At 36.8% G+C, this 14,768-nt stretch overlaps 1 protein-coding gene across 4 annotated transcripts in view; it reads right to left on the reverse strand.

Annotated features, from left to right (window-relative positions):
- Positions 1–14,768, reverse strand: part of CenG1A (Centaurin gamma 1A) — a 357,224-nt gene that overhangs the window by 103,893 nt on the left and 238,563 nt on the right. For all 4 annotated transcript variants that reach the window (XM_069818727.1, XM_069818726.1, XM_069818729.1 and 1 more), the window contains one exon: positions 5,478–5,619. In XM_069818727.1, the coding sequence (XP_069674828.1) occupies positions 5,478–5,619 (142 nt within the window). The remainder of the gene's footprint in view (positions 1–5,477; positions 5,620–14,768) is intronic.

The following is a 14,768-nucleotide window of genomic DNA, read 5'->3' on the forward strand; positions in this document are numbered from 1 at the left end:
GCGTACCCTGATTTTTACTAACCCATTATATTTTTAAAATGTACTCATAATAATCACATAAACGTACTCTTATAGGTCGTTCAGTTAGACTTGACCTATGATTTCCGTGAAGGAGGAGAACTGGAGTTTTGTTAGATAACACTGCTTCTGTAGGCGCACTTGGATTATAATAATGTACTACGGGATATGAAAACATCCTGCTGTATTCTGAATGGTTTCCTTATGATGAAGATTTTCCTCGCTTGACTATGAAGAATTTTAGAAGAGTCTTTTTATCGTTTCTTTTTTTACTGGATCCCTGCTCATCAATTCTGAAACTATGATGATATTTTATCGATGTTTTTAATTTGCGAATACAATAAGATCTTAACGAACCATAAAACTCTCCCCCCTCCCTTCGCAATGCGCTGTGTGTCACTGCGCAACCAAATTCTGGAGCTCAAGTCCCAACGAACAACTTGTATATTTCCTTTCTAACCTTATTCGGCTGAAAAATATATATTTGTGCTATAAATTATAGTAATGGAAATCACGTGTCGTCCATTGAACGGTCCCGTTGCTGTAGCGCCTCACTAACGTTGAATATTTGGAACTGTTTTGCTATCTTCATTCTTTTGGTGGTCTGTGAGGCTGTAACTTGCATAAAACCAAGACCCCTCCGGTAGCTCAGGCTAGAACGCGGGGCTATCCACTCCGTGAAATTGGGTCTGATCCCCGGCATTGACTGGAGTGATAATCCAGGGGATCCTCGTGTTTTCCTCTCCTCTGAAAATTTCTTTCCACCAACACTCTCCATTTCACGTTCCTCTGCCACATTTCGAAAAACATAATAAAGCTACAACTCTGCATATGAACTTCGGCGAAATATTTGTTTGTTTGTGGCTTAGTACCTAGCTCGGGTTCGATCCCCGGCCTGGATGGAAACAGAAGTACAGGTTTTCTCAGGGTACTCCCGTTTCACTCTTTCATTCAACCAGCATCTTTGCCATGGCAGGTCAAAAATATTTCTCATAAATATGTGGAACCAAACTTATGTAAAACATTATCTCTCCCATGTTGGCGCTCTCGGTGGCAATTTCACCCGATATTCGCGGCTTCAAATCCAGCCGAGGGCAACAAAATCCTCAACATGGTTTCCTCTGTGATCGAGGGAAAGCTGAGAAGCCCGTAGCGTAGAATTACGGCACGAATAAAACAACTCGTATCTCTGATAGAGAGGTCCGGTCATAATTTTATTTCTAGAGAATTCCTCACTCAAGTTAAATTTAGACGCTGAATAACCTCTACACTTCAAAGCGTCGTTACATAAAATATTAATACAAAGCTTGCCATTATTGTTGGGAAAAAAATTGAGGCACAGCAATCGAAAAACTCTCAACAGAACGTCACTATAACAGTTAGGCCTAATACGTCACTATCAAGTCAAAGTCGCCAAATACTTTTTGATGTGTTGTTATATATGTAGGGCTTCACGTGTGCAATGAAGCTTACATTTTATACCACACGCTCAGAAGGTCGCTCCTGACTTCGGTTATTTCATCAGAAAGCTGTCCAGCGCTTCAAAATATAAAATTTATATTATACAAGGTGGGGCAAAATGAACTCATGATTTTGAAATCTTTACTGCTCAGTAACCTGAAATTAACATTTAATGAAATGCCTGTCAATTACTGTCTGTGACTCAGGAGAAGACGAGAACGGACTGAGGAGGAAGGGATGTGAACAGATAACGTATGACAACACGTGCAATATTTGTACTGCAGTAAGCGGAAACATTAGGTTTCCTTCTGTTCAACTTAGCTTTAATTTCCATTCGCATTGTTACTCATGTTTCCTATGCGAGTAATAACCTGGCTACTGGGATGCTTATCTGAGCGATGTTTACAATAATAATCAGCAGCGATAGTCAAGAAGGTCACAATCTTTCCGCTCGTCTTCTCCTGAGTAACGGACAGTAGGAGGCACAAGTTTGCCATTTTTACAGAGCACTAATTCAAAGTTAATTCGTGAAAATAACGCCCGCCAGGTGTCGCCATTGACATTCATGCACTCTCTCACCTGAGTCATGATATTTTCCATGACGTGCAGTAGCATGTCCGTAAGAATTTCATCAATTTCCTCCCTAATTCTCTACTTCAAGGTATTTAAATCTGCTGAACGAGTGTCGTACACTTTGCTCTTTATATAACCCCACAAAAAAAAAGTCACAAGCAGTAACGCATGTTGTGTTTATTTACACTAGCAAACAATTCAAAGTGGGCTTCGTCTGACATTATTAAGTGATGAATAATCCTTGTATCTTCGTTCATTAAATTAATAAATTCATTGCAAAATTCCATTCTTGAGATGAAGCCACGGCCCGACAACTCTTGCACTAACTTATTTGAATTTTGTACGGATGGTAATTTAAATCTACATGCAATATCCGACGAAGATACCTGTTAGATATGTTAAGGGCAACAGCTTGTCGACGTTCAGATCATTTTGGACTGCGAATGACTGCAGCACGCACTCCTTCGATATTCTTTCGATATGCTCTGCCTGCAGGTTTGTCATCTCTTGCAGAAGCTGTCGTTCGTACAGTACGATTATTTAGTCCTGACAGTCGCCGGAGATGTGCGCCTGGGTCAGGCGAGTCCATTTAGCTACGCCAAGGGGTATTTAGTCACTCGCTTGCCTTCGGAGCTATCGGATGTCTCGCATGCGGTAGAGCGGTATGTTTCTAGTACAGTTAAGCTGTATTGCATTCCTTTACCGACCGCTCGCCCTTATCTCTACTCCGGAGCTCTCCCCACTACTCCTATTACTTCCCTTCTTTCGCTTCGCTGAGCTGTCAGCACTAAATAATCGGTGTTGTAATTTCTCAATCCAGTTATTGATTGTGTTGCAATCCAAAATTCTTCCATGTCTTGCAGCGTTGAAATGCCTGAATAATCGTTATGTTATGACTGAGTCTTCGTTTTGTTAAAATGTTTCAATAGTGAATGCCCAATGTTCTGCTGACCGACGAGGCATGTTTATTGAGTACATTTACTGAAATAATTCAGATTTGTAAACCTAAAGAACTGATACTCTAACCTTGACTAATGTTATGCTATGCCTAGATTCAACCCACCCTAACTATCGGATGGGTATTACGCAAGTCAAAATCATGAGTTCATTCTGCCCCACCTTGTACCTACATAGCTATAATTGTATATTTTTTTTAACAGATAGCAGCTTAAGGTATCTACTCCAAAAACAAACCAGATCAACTACTTAACCCTGCTGACCAGTATAAATCTTACATGTTTACATTTTCTTAGATATTATGTATGCAAGCGAGCTACAGCTTAACTGTCTCAGAAAGATGATATTAAAAAGTTTATAAAAGCTCAAGAAATTCCCGTCTATCTTTATGTCTGTCTATGTCAAAGTTATGAAAGAAAGAATGTATAATACAATGGCTTTATTACACTGTTTTCAGATAAGATGGTAGCTTTAGTAGTGAGCAGGTTTATGTCAGATCTATAAAATCGGAGACATTAAAAAGAAATAAAATTGTGCTGACATACAAATGAAGCGACTTTCTGACAGGGAGTTGTAAACGAGTTCTCAACTGTTATGTTATGACAGTGGATACAATACCTCCAATATTCTTTACAGTCATGTCGTTTCAACTTTAATATGTTTAGTTAAGAAGTACTTGGACTTATATTACTGCAGAGGAAAACTATAAATTGCAATTTCGTATCCGCTTCGTATAAATAAACCTCTGTACGAGCTATTCCATCTCAAATCGACAGAAATATAGAGAAAATTGACCTTACAATTTCTAAATACAATAAAACTTCGTTTGTACGTAGAGAACTGTGATACAATGCTTTGTGCAAAGTTTGAGGCATCAGAACTTCATAGTGTTTAAATTAAAAATATTTAAATTTATTGTATTTTCATAAAATTTGCAACTTTAAACTGTTTTAGTTCCGAAACCCTTCCACCCAATGATCAAAATCATGGTTTATTTTGATGCTGAGAAACTGAAGTTTATATTGACATATAAACAGATTTTCTTACTTTTTATGGAAATGGAGAAATTTAGATTTTTCCTCATTAAGGTGCCTTTGCCAAGGAAAAAATATTTTAAAAATATATAGATTCCGCATTGAAAGTACAAATAAACACATATTTTTTACTGATAAGAAAGTATTGAAAATATGAAATAAAGAAAATAAATAGTACGCGCGTGAACTAACCAGCTGACTGTGAGGCGGGAGCTAGCCGAGGTAAGCAAGGCCAGGAGACATAAACAGGTGATGTGTCGTCTAGCAGTCATGACTGTGCTAGCTTTATCACAGGTTTTCATAAACACAGGAGTACAATGACGCCCAACGCTCGCTTATCTTCAGCTCTCGGCCAGTGCGTGCAGTACTGCACCGTTCAAGTCTAGGCGTGTGAAAATAATTTATTTAATACCCTCGAAACTTATTGCCGTACCACCAAGCAAATAATGCCGAATCCCTCTTAATAACGCAATGTTTTTTCTCAATATTTTTTTACATTTTTACAAATTAGCAAAAAGCCTAAAAGTAAGTAAAATCAGATTATCTGTCTCTCTGTGTACAATAAAAATAAGGATTACTTCTTATCATAACCTACCAAATGTCAGCTTCAAAATAATCTCTCGTTCAATGCTCTGCAATAAATGGTTCCAGAGTTCTGAGCGCTGAAAGAGGCTTGTTTTTATAAAATACGCTAAATTTGTCGCTCAATAATACGAAAACCGTTTTACTTTCGATAGTATATTTTTGAAAATGCACTCTCCTCAGCACCTTGTATAAATAGGGAAAAAATTAGAGTATAAGAAAACGCGAGGTTTTTTACTGATCGATTTCATATGGAATAGCCATTTACTTGCAATGCGCATTTTAACTCATATCTAACAAGTTTTGTTCAAATTCGTTTCAAAGTCCACTATTTCAAAGAATAGGCAAACCAGAGCTCAGGCAACTAAGCTACGGTACCTGTGTTTTTCGATAATAATCCCTGTCACTATATCCGTTATTAATCAACATCATAGGAGTTTATTGTAATGATTTCTCTATACTCCTCACAGTGAGAAAACAAAATAAGCATTCTTTGTAATATTAAAACCGCCGTTACAGCGTCTCGCTTTCTCCTTCCCTCAATTTTTCTCTTGTATACTGCGTAGCTCCCACGAAAACGTCAGCGAAATACGACGAAGAGTCGATAGATTTCATTATGGGAACCAGAATCCAGTTTATACCCCTTGCATCCGTCAACAAATCGTAACGGGGAAACATATTTCGATGGATTCCGTGTATCACTTTATTGCATAGGACTGCGTCATCCGACGCTCACCTGCGGCGAAAAAGGCGAAGGGAGGTCGTAATGAAGTTTATTCTTTCGAACCGAACGAGCAAAACCTTGAATATTGCATCCTGCTCCATCAATTTCCCTCAAATTTCCTGTCTTACCTTGCGTACCAACGAGGATCAAGGGAATCTCGGCAGAGTTTCGGAAGTGCGCCATCTTGGTGTAGTAATTATAGATGGCGTTGAAACTCGCCTCGTTCTCCAGACTGAATACGAAGATGACTGCGTCCACCCAGGCCGTGAACTGCAACACAAAAATGACAACAATTAAGACTACAAGTTTCCAAGCTGCTTTTCTCTTTTATGAACTAGCCATATTCGTGCGCTTCGCTGCACGTGCTACAAATAAATATTTTTACGTAAACCTATTATATTTTTAAATACAGCTTCGTTATTAGGTAGGCTACTTAGTGAATAATTAGCTAGAGAAATATTAATGAAATTTTCTGTTACTGGAGTTAACCAGATCGTTCTATCAATATCTCGTGTAGGACGATCGGAAATTACATGTAAAACTTAATGCAAAGGAAGCGGAACGAATTATCTAGATGATGATGATGCTGATGGTGATGATGGTAGTGATAAACAAAATGTTTAGGACAGCAGAAAAAATAACGGATATGAAATTAATTATGGTACGACAATAATAGAGGCCTATAACAAATAACAGGAATACCGGTACTGGAAAATACCAAGATATTGGAAAGGTCTACACCTTAAAGCAGTATTATTATTCGTTGAACTTCACAAATAAATATAATTTTCGTAAATGTATTTTATTTTAAAATACAGCTTTGATACAACTTAGTAATAATTAGCTAGAAATGAAATTGTGTGAGACATAATAATAATTATGCCCATAATTTTCTAAAGCAAAGCATCAATAAAGACTAAAATGTAACAAACAAAAGAGTTGAAATAAAATGAGTAGATCGATACCATGGGAAAGTGATATAGTGAAAATAGTGTGCATGAATGACAAAACGTAGGAAAGTGACAAATTGAAAAGAGTGATAGTGACAGAAAAGACGGTAAGGAAAGGGAATAATAGTGAAAAAGAATAAGATACAAGTAATAACCAGAGAGTGATAATAAGTAAGTAGTGATACAAATATAATAACGAAAGTGGGAATGGAAATGTAATGAAACTGTAGAAACTACTTGTCTGAAAATATACAGATTAGATTAATGGGAATAAGTGGTCAATCAACGTTAGTGATTCAAGTGAATTAACAAGTTAACAACTATGGAAGAGTTCAACTAACATAAACAATATTGGGAACAATTAATAAGAGATTCAGAATAGTGATAGTTCAGTTAAATGAGATTAGTAAGAATAATATAGATAACTAGGAAAGGGAAAGGTAAATTTAAAAAGAAGGGAGGGAAACAGAGGTGAAGGAGGTGATAGAAAAGTAATCAGCAGGGAACGGATTTATATGGACTAAAAATATATGAAATATGTAAATATATATGTAGTTATTTTTACCAAAATATGGAATTAAATATGGATTTTTACCAAAATATGGAATTAAATATGGACTTAAAATTATAAAAAAATGACTATGTACGTTAAATATTGGTACATTTTAATCAAACTAAACAAAAAATATAATGGACGTACCTTATCTTCCAATGTAGTTTCAACAAAACACAATTTTTATTGTCTGTTACCATAACAATAGGTTACAAACATTTCTTTCAAGTGCTGAAAAGTGAATCTTCTTCTATTGTCTCTGAGGATAGATTTATACTGACTAAAAGAGCGTTCGACGTCACAAGAAGTAACTGGTACATAATTCAATTTCACAATGTCTGCTGGGGATAAGTCCAAGTTAATCTTCACTGTTGATTCACCACTCATCACAGCAACAACCTTTTGTAGTTCTTCATATCCAGGGTTTTTTGAAAGTACAGTGTCCACCTTAGCTCTTACTGCATCTGCAACTTTACCTCTACCACGATTCAGTTGTTCCACAGTACTATTTATAATTTCAAAACTTTCAGATAGTGAAAGGTGCCTATTTTGGAGACTTTTGAGCGTTTTTATGATGCATGAAAATGTATGCTGAATGTGAGCTAAGTCATTCTTCACACTTATGTCACAGGTAACTGTTTTCGCAGTATCAATTGAGACTGCATCTTCAGAGTCCAATGCAAGGAGAACATTGTTAATAGAGTCTATATGTTCGGCATAATATTCAACTGCTTCTAGCCATGTACCCCATCTAGTTAAAATTGGCTTTGGTGGCAATGGAATTTCAGGGTACATTTCTTTCAACACGTTAACTCTACTGGGAGCTTTGAGAAATACTTTTTTCACTGATGAAATCAACAAATCTACTTTAGGGAAATTGTCTCTGACCACTTCTGCCACACGATGAAATGCATGCGCCACACAAGTAAAATGAGTCAATTTAGGATATACAACAGATAATGCTTGTCCAGCTTTGACCATATAAGGGGCAGCATCGCTAATAAAGAATAACACATTATCGTACATAATACCCTTTGGCCACAGGATACCCATAGCTTCGTTGAACAGTTTAACTATAGTTTTGTTATTGCACTTTTCTAGAACATCACAATGTAAAAGAATTCGTTCAGAATATTGTTCACTTAACAAACCGATAACTACATTACCAACAAGTCTACCTTCTTTGTCGGGAGTCTCATCAATGGAAACCCAAATTGAACTATCTTTAATTTCATCTCTTATCTTCTGTATTGTCTCATCGTAGATGGATGGAGCATACGTCTTCCTAAGTGTTGACTCATCCGGGATTGTATGTTGAGTATATTTTTCAAGGAATTCCCTGAAGACCTTATTCTTTAGTTTGTAGAGAGGAATATCAGCAGAGATGAGAGAACGGCACAGGTCGATGTTAAACTCAGATCTTACATTCGATGTTGTTGGTTGTGTTAAAAACAATTGTCTCTGCTTGGAATTTAGTTGTTTGTTGGCCTGATGTTTACTAGTTGTAATGTGTTGTTGCACCAGGAACTTTTGTGTAGATGATACTGCACACTGACACAAATTACAAAATAATATTTTATTGTCAGTTGATAAACCATCTTCTTTAAATTCTGAAATGTAACTTGTTAGTTTTGATTTTAAATTGACTGAATGACGTACTTTTGGCATATTTACCGTCTTTATAGTATGATTTACAAAACTGAACCTATGTGTACTCTGACTGGCATTTAACTGTTGAGCTGCACAACTGAAGTCTGTTAAAAATTTTAAATTAAATTAATACAGTTTTGTAACTTACTTTCCCATTGTTGATAGGACTGCTAATTTTCAAATAACTCTGATGTTAAAGGGATTACTGAACATGTGTTTAAATCTCTATTGTTGAAATGTATTTTTAAAAGTTAATGGAATTTTGTTTTGTTTTATTGTTAAACCTAATATAATATGGACTGTTTTATATGAAATATGGAAAATATATGGAAATTAACGAAAATATGTACTAAACTCTAAAATATGGAAAAATATGGAAAATAAAAGTAGGATTTTTCAACCCTACACATTGTGAAACATAAAGATAATGCAAAATATAAATTATATTAGCTTTATAAGTAAATATGTATTTACATATAAATCCTTTCCCTGGTAATCAGGGTCATTTATATGTAATAGCCGGATGTTTATAAAAAGCGTAATCAGAATGTTATGTATCCAAGGGAGTAATGGCACTGTATACAGAAATGTGAAGGGTCATCACGACTGATGTAAGCCGGTGGAATAAATATATCATATCATATCATATCATATCATATCATATCATATCATATCATATCATATATCATATCATATCACATATCATATCATATCACATATCATATCATATCACATATCATATCATATATCATATCACATCGATACGACGCAATATTAATTTGCTATTAGAATTTGAATTTATTTTTGTGTGAAATATTCACTTTCGACATCATACTAATCGCTACCCCTTTCCGTGAATTCATGACAAATTTTATTGCCTTCAAATTATGGAAAGAGATAATAAAATAGAAAATTTAGGAGTGAAGAGAAGAGAAAGAGATAAATACGTAAATAAACGGAGGATAGAATAGTAGAAAAAAGTGATGTAAATGTCGTAAAATAGAGATAAGGGAAAAGTAAACAATTAATTCAGAAAAAAAAAAATAGCTGGAAAAGAATGATTAAGAGTAGGTAGATTTGAGAGCAGAGAAGAAAATGAATAAATAATGTGAATTATTAAGGAAAGGAATATGCAATATTTAATACGAAAGCGAAAAATGGGAGGGAGACAGTCTAGGTATGAGACAGAATAGAAGAGGATAGATATGGAAGGATATAGCAATTCAGTTAAAACAGAAGACTAGGAAGTAATCAAGAAATGCTTGGCAAATGAATATATTAATAGAAAAGAGTGGTAGGCCTATATATTAAACAGATGGTGGATCGAAAAGCAGAAATGTGATGGTCCAATATAACTGTGAATTGTAAAGTTGGCTGACAAATATATCATCATATATTATATCATATATTACCTTCAAATATCACTAAATGTAACTTCATATCGCCAATTCATCTCTAGTTTCGACAGTACCATCAAGTTGTTTTATGTCAGGTTTTCTGTGAGTAAGAATATGTCTTAATTTTACACAGCCCAGAAGCCAAAATACGAGTACATAGTTCCATATCAAAATTAAATGGGATTACGTTGTAGGTACGTGAAATATTAACATTGCATGGAAAGTCATGTTGCAACTCACAAAGATTATTATTATTACTTTTTTTTAGATATTTAGATGGAATGAAACAGAACATAAAAAAATTCGGGCTCTAGTCATGAGCAGAAGAGCTCAAGGATAAACAGGGTGCAGATTTTAAAAGTTGATTCCTAGAATACAGTACAACAAAAAGTTCTAATACCGCGTTAGACCCAAATTAATACTTTTCACAGAAAAAAATAATTTTCCCCTAACGTTGACACTGTTTTACTCGATAAGTACTACCATACGGCTGTGATTCCTACACTCATCATTAGAGAAACTGTTTAAGGAATATTTTATCCTTTTGCAGGGTCTCAATAGATTTCTTGCAAATTAAATAAACAGATTAACACGTATCGTTATTTCCTGCCATTAGGGAACTGTCAACTCTGCTGCAGTGACTGAGGGACGAATGCTGCTATTCCGACCTGAGTACGCAGGTGAGCCAGCAATGCGCCGTTGCCAAACTACGCAGACTTTCAGCCTAATTGTTTTAATTAACCATGCACTTAATTACAAAACGGATAATAGTTTGTTTTATTTATTTTAATGTATTCTATCGCCCCCTGCAATCTGCACAGTTACATCACTTCTATACTGTATACTCACAATATCACAAATATTAAACCCGTCAACAAAAGAGCTAAAATTCTTCTCACTCTGTAGGAAGAAGATGCAACTTCAAGTGTATATGTTGGATAAATTGAAGGCACAAACACGCGTACACAAGTACAGAAGACGCTTCGCCATATTGTACACTAAATAACAGCGACACACTTTGCTAATGGAAAGATACGGAGGTTCCACGATTGCACTCACAACTTGTCATTACGTAATGGGTTTGAGAAAGCATTTTCAGGTCTTTTCAGTAAAGCTAAAAGGAGCATATATTAGTTAAAAAAATTCGCCTTCACATACATGGGCAGAAGCACATTCTCAGTCTCGTTGAAATTAGTTTGGGATCTAAGAACTGCAAGAAAAAGTAATTTCTGGGGCTATAAACGAGAAGTTACAAAATACGTTTCAAACACGACAGTATTTTGTATACTGCGTGTATTAGCTCAGAAATGAATATTTGTTTCCAAATTATGGCACTAATTCTTTGTCATTTGACCTCGAGTATCTTTCCTAGGACCAACGCGCCGAACTGCAAATCACATTGCCAACTTCGACTTTATTCTTGGTGCACCACTGAGGATTGATATTACACCAGAACAATTTATTAATGGGGGAAAGGAGAAGATTTTTGGCAAGGAATACGGTAGAATACCATGAAAACATTTTTCAATATCGCATTTCGTGTACAAAAAATTCCTTTTGAGCTCGTCAACAGTTCAAAGTGGATGTACTGCGTGAGAAGTCTAGCGAATGGTGATCCCTGGAATAACTTCAAATAGCTATAAATGAATTTTAAAATAGGAATTTCTCTATTATTTAAGGAATTTCTGTATTATTTCATTTTAATACAATATTTTATGTAACTAGTAGGCCTAAGCAGTCCCGCGCCGTGGCGTCGCGGTCTAAGGCATCCCGCCTAGGACTCGCGTTACGGAATGCGCGCTGGTTCGAGTCCTCGTGGGGGAAGAAATTTTCTCATGAAATTGCGGCCAGTGTATGGGACCGGTGCACACCCAGCATCGTGATGCACTTGGGGAGCTACGATAGGTAGCGAAATCCGGTTGCGGATACCAGCTATAACGGCTGGGGGGATCATCGTGCTAACCACACGATACCCCCATTCTGGTTGGATGATAGTCCACCTCTGCTTCGGCATGTGAGCGTGAGGCCAGCAGCCAGCTGGTCGGTCTAAGCCCTCCACGGGCTTAGCGCCACGGATTATTATTAGTAGGCCTAAGCATGTTAGTTCTTACGCAATGCTGTATTTTCTACCACAATTTAATCAATTATACTTCCCATGTTGTCTGAATATTTTCAATGAGTCCAACGGATCATCTTGCCTAAATCTAAAGTACGCCTAGCTCATTAAGGCTAAAAACACTCAAATAATAGGTCCGCAAAGACTGCATAGAGCTGTGAGGTACAGTGATGCTGATGACGTCGCGGTAATAACAGAGGGTGGGTGATGACGGAGAAGAATCCCATTAGGAGGCAACACGCTCCTGCACAGATTCAAAGCCGCTTTATTGGGGTAAAATATGTCCGTATTTTGAAAAGCAAACCAAGTAACTTCTTATTACTTGGTATACATGGGAGAAAAAGACAGTAAAAGACAGAGACGATGGAAAGAAACAAAAAGAGATAAAGGAAGAAATAAAAAAGAAAACAGAAAAATACAAAGTAAGAAACACAGATTAAAAAGGAAATAAAACAAGTTTCAAGTAAGAAAGAATAGGGAGAAAGAAAAAAGTGAGAAGGAAACATGGAGAGAGAGAGAGAGAGAGAGAGAGAGAAAAAAAAGAAACGGAAACAACAAAAAATATATAAGAAAACAGAGGAAAATAAGGCACAGAGAAAAAAGATGGAGAGTAAGAAGCTAGAGATGGGGAGATGAAAGAGAGAGAGAGCGAGAGAGAGAAAACCTAGCTAAAGATAGAGAGAAATAAAGGTAAAAAGAGAGAGAAAGGAAGCTAAAAAGAGAGCGAGAAAGAAAGAAAGAAAGGTAGAAAGAGAGAAAGAGAAAGTTAACGAGAGTACTACAGAGACGGAGTAAGGAGAATATATAGAGAGAGGGAAGCTAGAGAGAGGGCAGGAGATGCCAGTGAGGAAAGAAGAAGCCAGAGAGAGGGGAAAGAAGCCAGAGAGAGAGGGAATAAAAAACCAGAGAAAGAGGAAGGGAAAAACCAGAGAGAGAGGAAAGGAAAAACCAGAGAGGAAAGGAAAAACCAGAGAGAAGGAAGGAAGGAGAAGCTAGGGAGAGGGAGAAACTAGAAATAGGGAGGTAAAACTAGAGAGAAAAGAATGAGAAGTTATGGAGAGAGCAGAAGCAGCTAGGGAGAGAGAAGAATGAGAAGCTAGGGAGAGAGAAGAATGAAAAGCTAGAGAGAAGAATGAGAGGCTAAGGAGAGAGAAGAATGAAAAGCTAGGCAGAGAGAAGAATGAGAAGCTAGGGAGAGAGCAGAAGAAGCTAGGCAGAGAGAAGCATAAGAAGCTAGGAAGAGAGAAGAATGAGAAGCTAGGAAGAGAGTAGAAGGAGAAGCTAGGCAGAGAGAAGAATGAGAAGCTAGGGAGAGAAAAGAATAAGAAGCTAGGGAGAGAGAAGAAATTAGGGAGATAGAGTGAGAAGCTATGGAGAGAGAAGAAATTAGGGAGATAGAGTGAGAAGCTATGGAGAGAGAAGAAATTAGGGAGATAGAGTGAGAAGCTAGGGAGAGAGAAGAAATTAGGGAGATAGAGTGAGAAGCTAGGGAGAGAGAAGAAATTAGGGAGATATAGTGAGAAGCTATGGAGAGAGAAGAAATTAGGGAGATAGAGTGAGAAGCTAGGGAGAGACAAGAAATTAGGGAGATAGAGTGAGAAGCTAGGGAGAGAGAAGAAATTAGGGAGATATAGTGAGAAGCTATGGAGAGAGAAGAAATTAGGGAGATAGAGTGAGAAGCTAGGGAGAGAGAAGAAATTAGGGAGATATAGTGAGAAGCTAGGGAGAGAGAAGAAATTAGGGAGATAGAGTGAGAAGCTAGGGAGAGAGAAGAAATTAGGTAGATAGAGTGAGAAGCTAGGGAGAGAGAAGAAATTAGGGAGATAGAGTGAGAAGCTATGGAGAAAGAAGAAATTAGGGAGATATAGTGAGAAGCTAGGGAGAGAGAAGAATGAGAAGCTAGGAGAGAGAAGAAACTAGGGAGACAGAGTGAGGAGCTAGGGAGAGAGGGAGGAGAGGCTAGATTTATAGGAAGGAAAAGCTAGAGAGAGAGAAGCTCGAGAGAGATAGAGCGGGAGCAGAAGCTAGAGAGAGAGAGGGATGAGAAGCTAGAGAGAAGAAAAAGCTAGAGAGACAGTGAGAGAAGCCAGAGAGAAAAAAAATATATAGAAAATAGAAAAAAAAGCAGACAGAAAAGAAGAGAAAATGGATAAAACAAATACAGAGAAAGGACTAACGATGAGAAAGGATGAAGTGTGAAAAAGATAAAGTAATAAAAAGGTAAAAACATTAAAATATAAAGCGTAGGAAAGAGAAAGCGAAATAAATGCAAAGAGAGAAAACATGAAAACAGGTAAGACTATGTGGAGAAAAAGGAGAAAAAAGATGGAGAGAAAAAGAGGAAATGAAGGAAAGAGAAAAATGAATGAGAAAAATAACGAAAAGGAAGGAAAGGGAGAGAGAAAACCACTCTTTCGTAGTCAGGGATCGTGGGAATGTACATCTCCGTAAACATCTGCAAATCAATTTCTGCAGCATCATGATATTTTCTCTGTATATTTCATATAAAGAGAAGCTAAAAAGTAAGGAAACAAGCTAGAGCTGAATGCAGGTATATGAAAAGAGAAAAAGATATAAAGCAAGTGCAGTAATTAGTGTTACCGGTACGTGGAAAAGCATAACGAGGCATGTTCCACGTACTTCGCACTCGTATTTTATGACGTCGTTTAGTTGGAGAACAGAATCGTACAAAAGCTAAAACACGAACATATAAAATCCTTGCCAGTCAGAGCTGTAATTCAGACGGCAGATTC

Source organism: Periplaneta americana, chromosome 2, assembly GCF_040183065.1.
Source record: "Periplaneta americana isolate PAMFEO1 chromosome 2, P.americana_PAMFEO1_priV1, whole genome shotgun sequence".
Lineage (NCBI taxonomy): Eukaryota > Metazoa > Arthropoda > Insecta > Blattodea > Blattidae > Periplaneta > Periplaneta americana.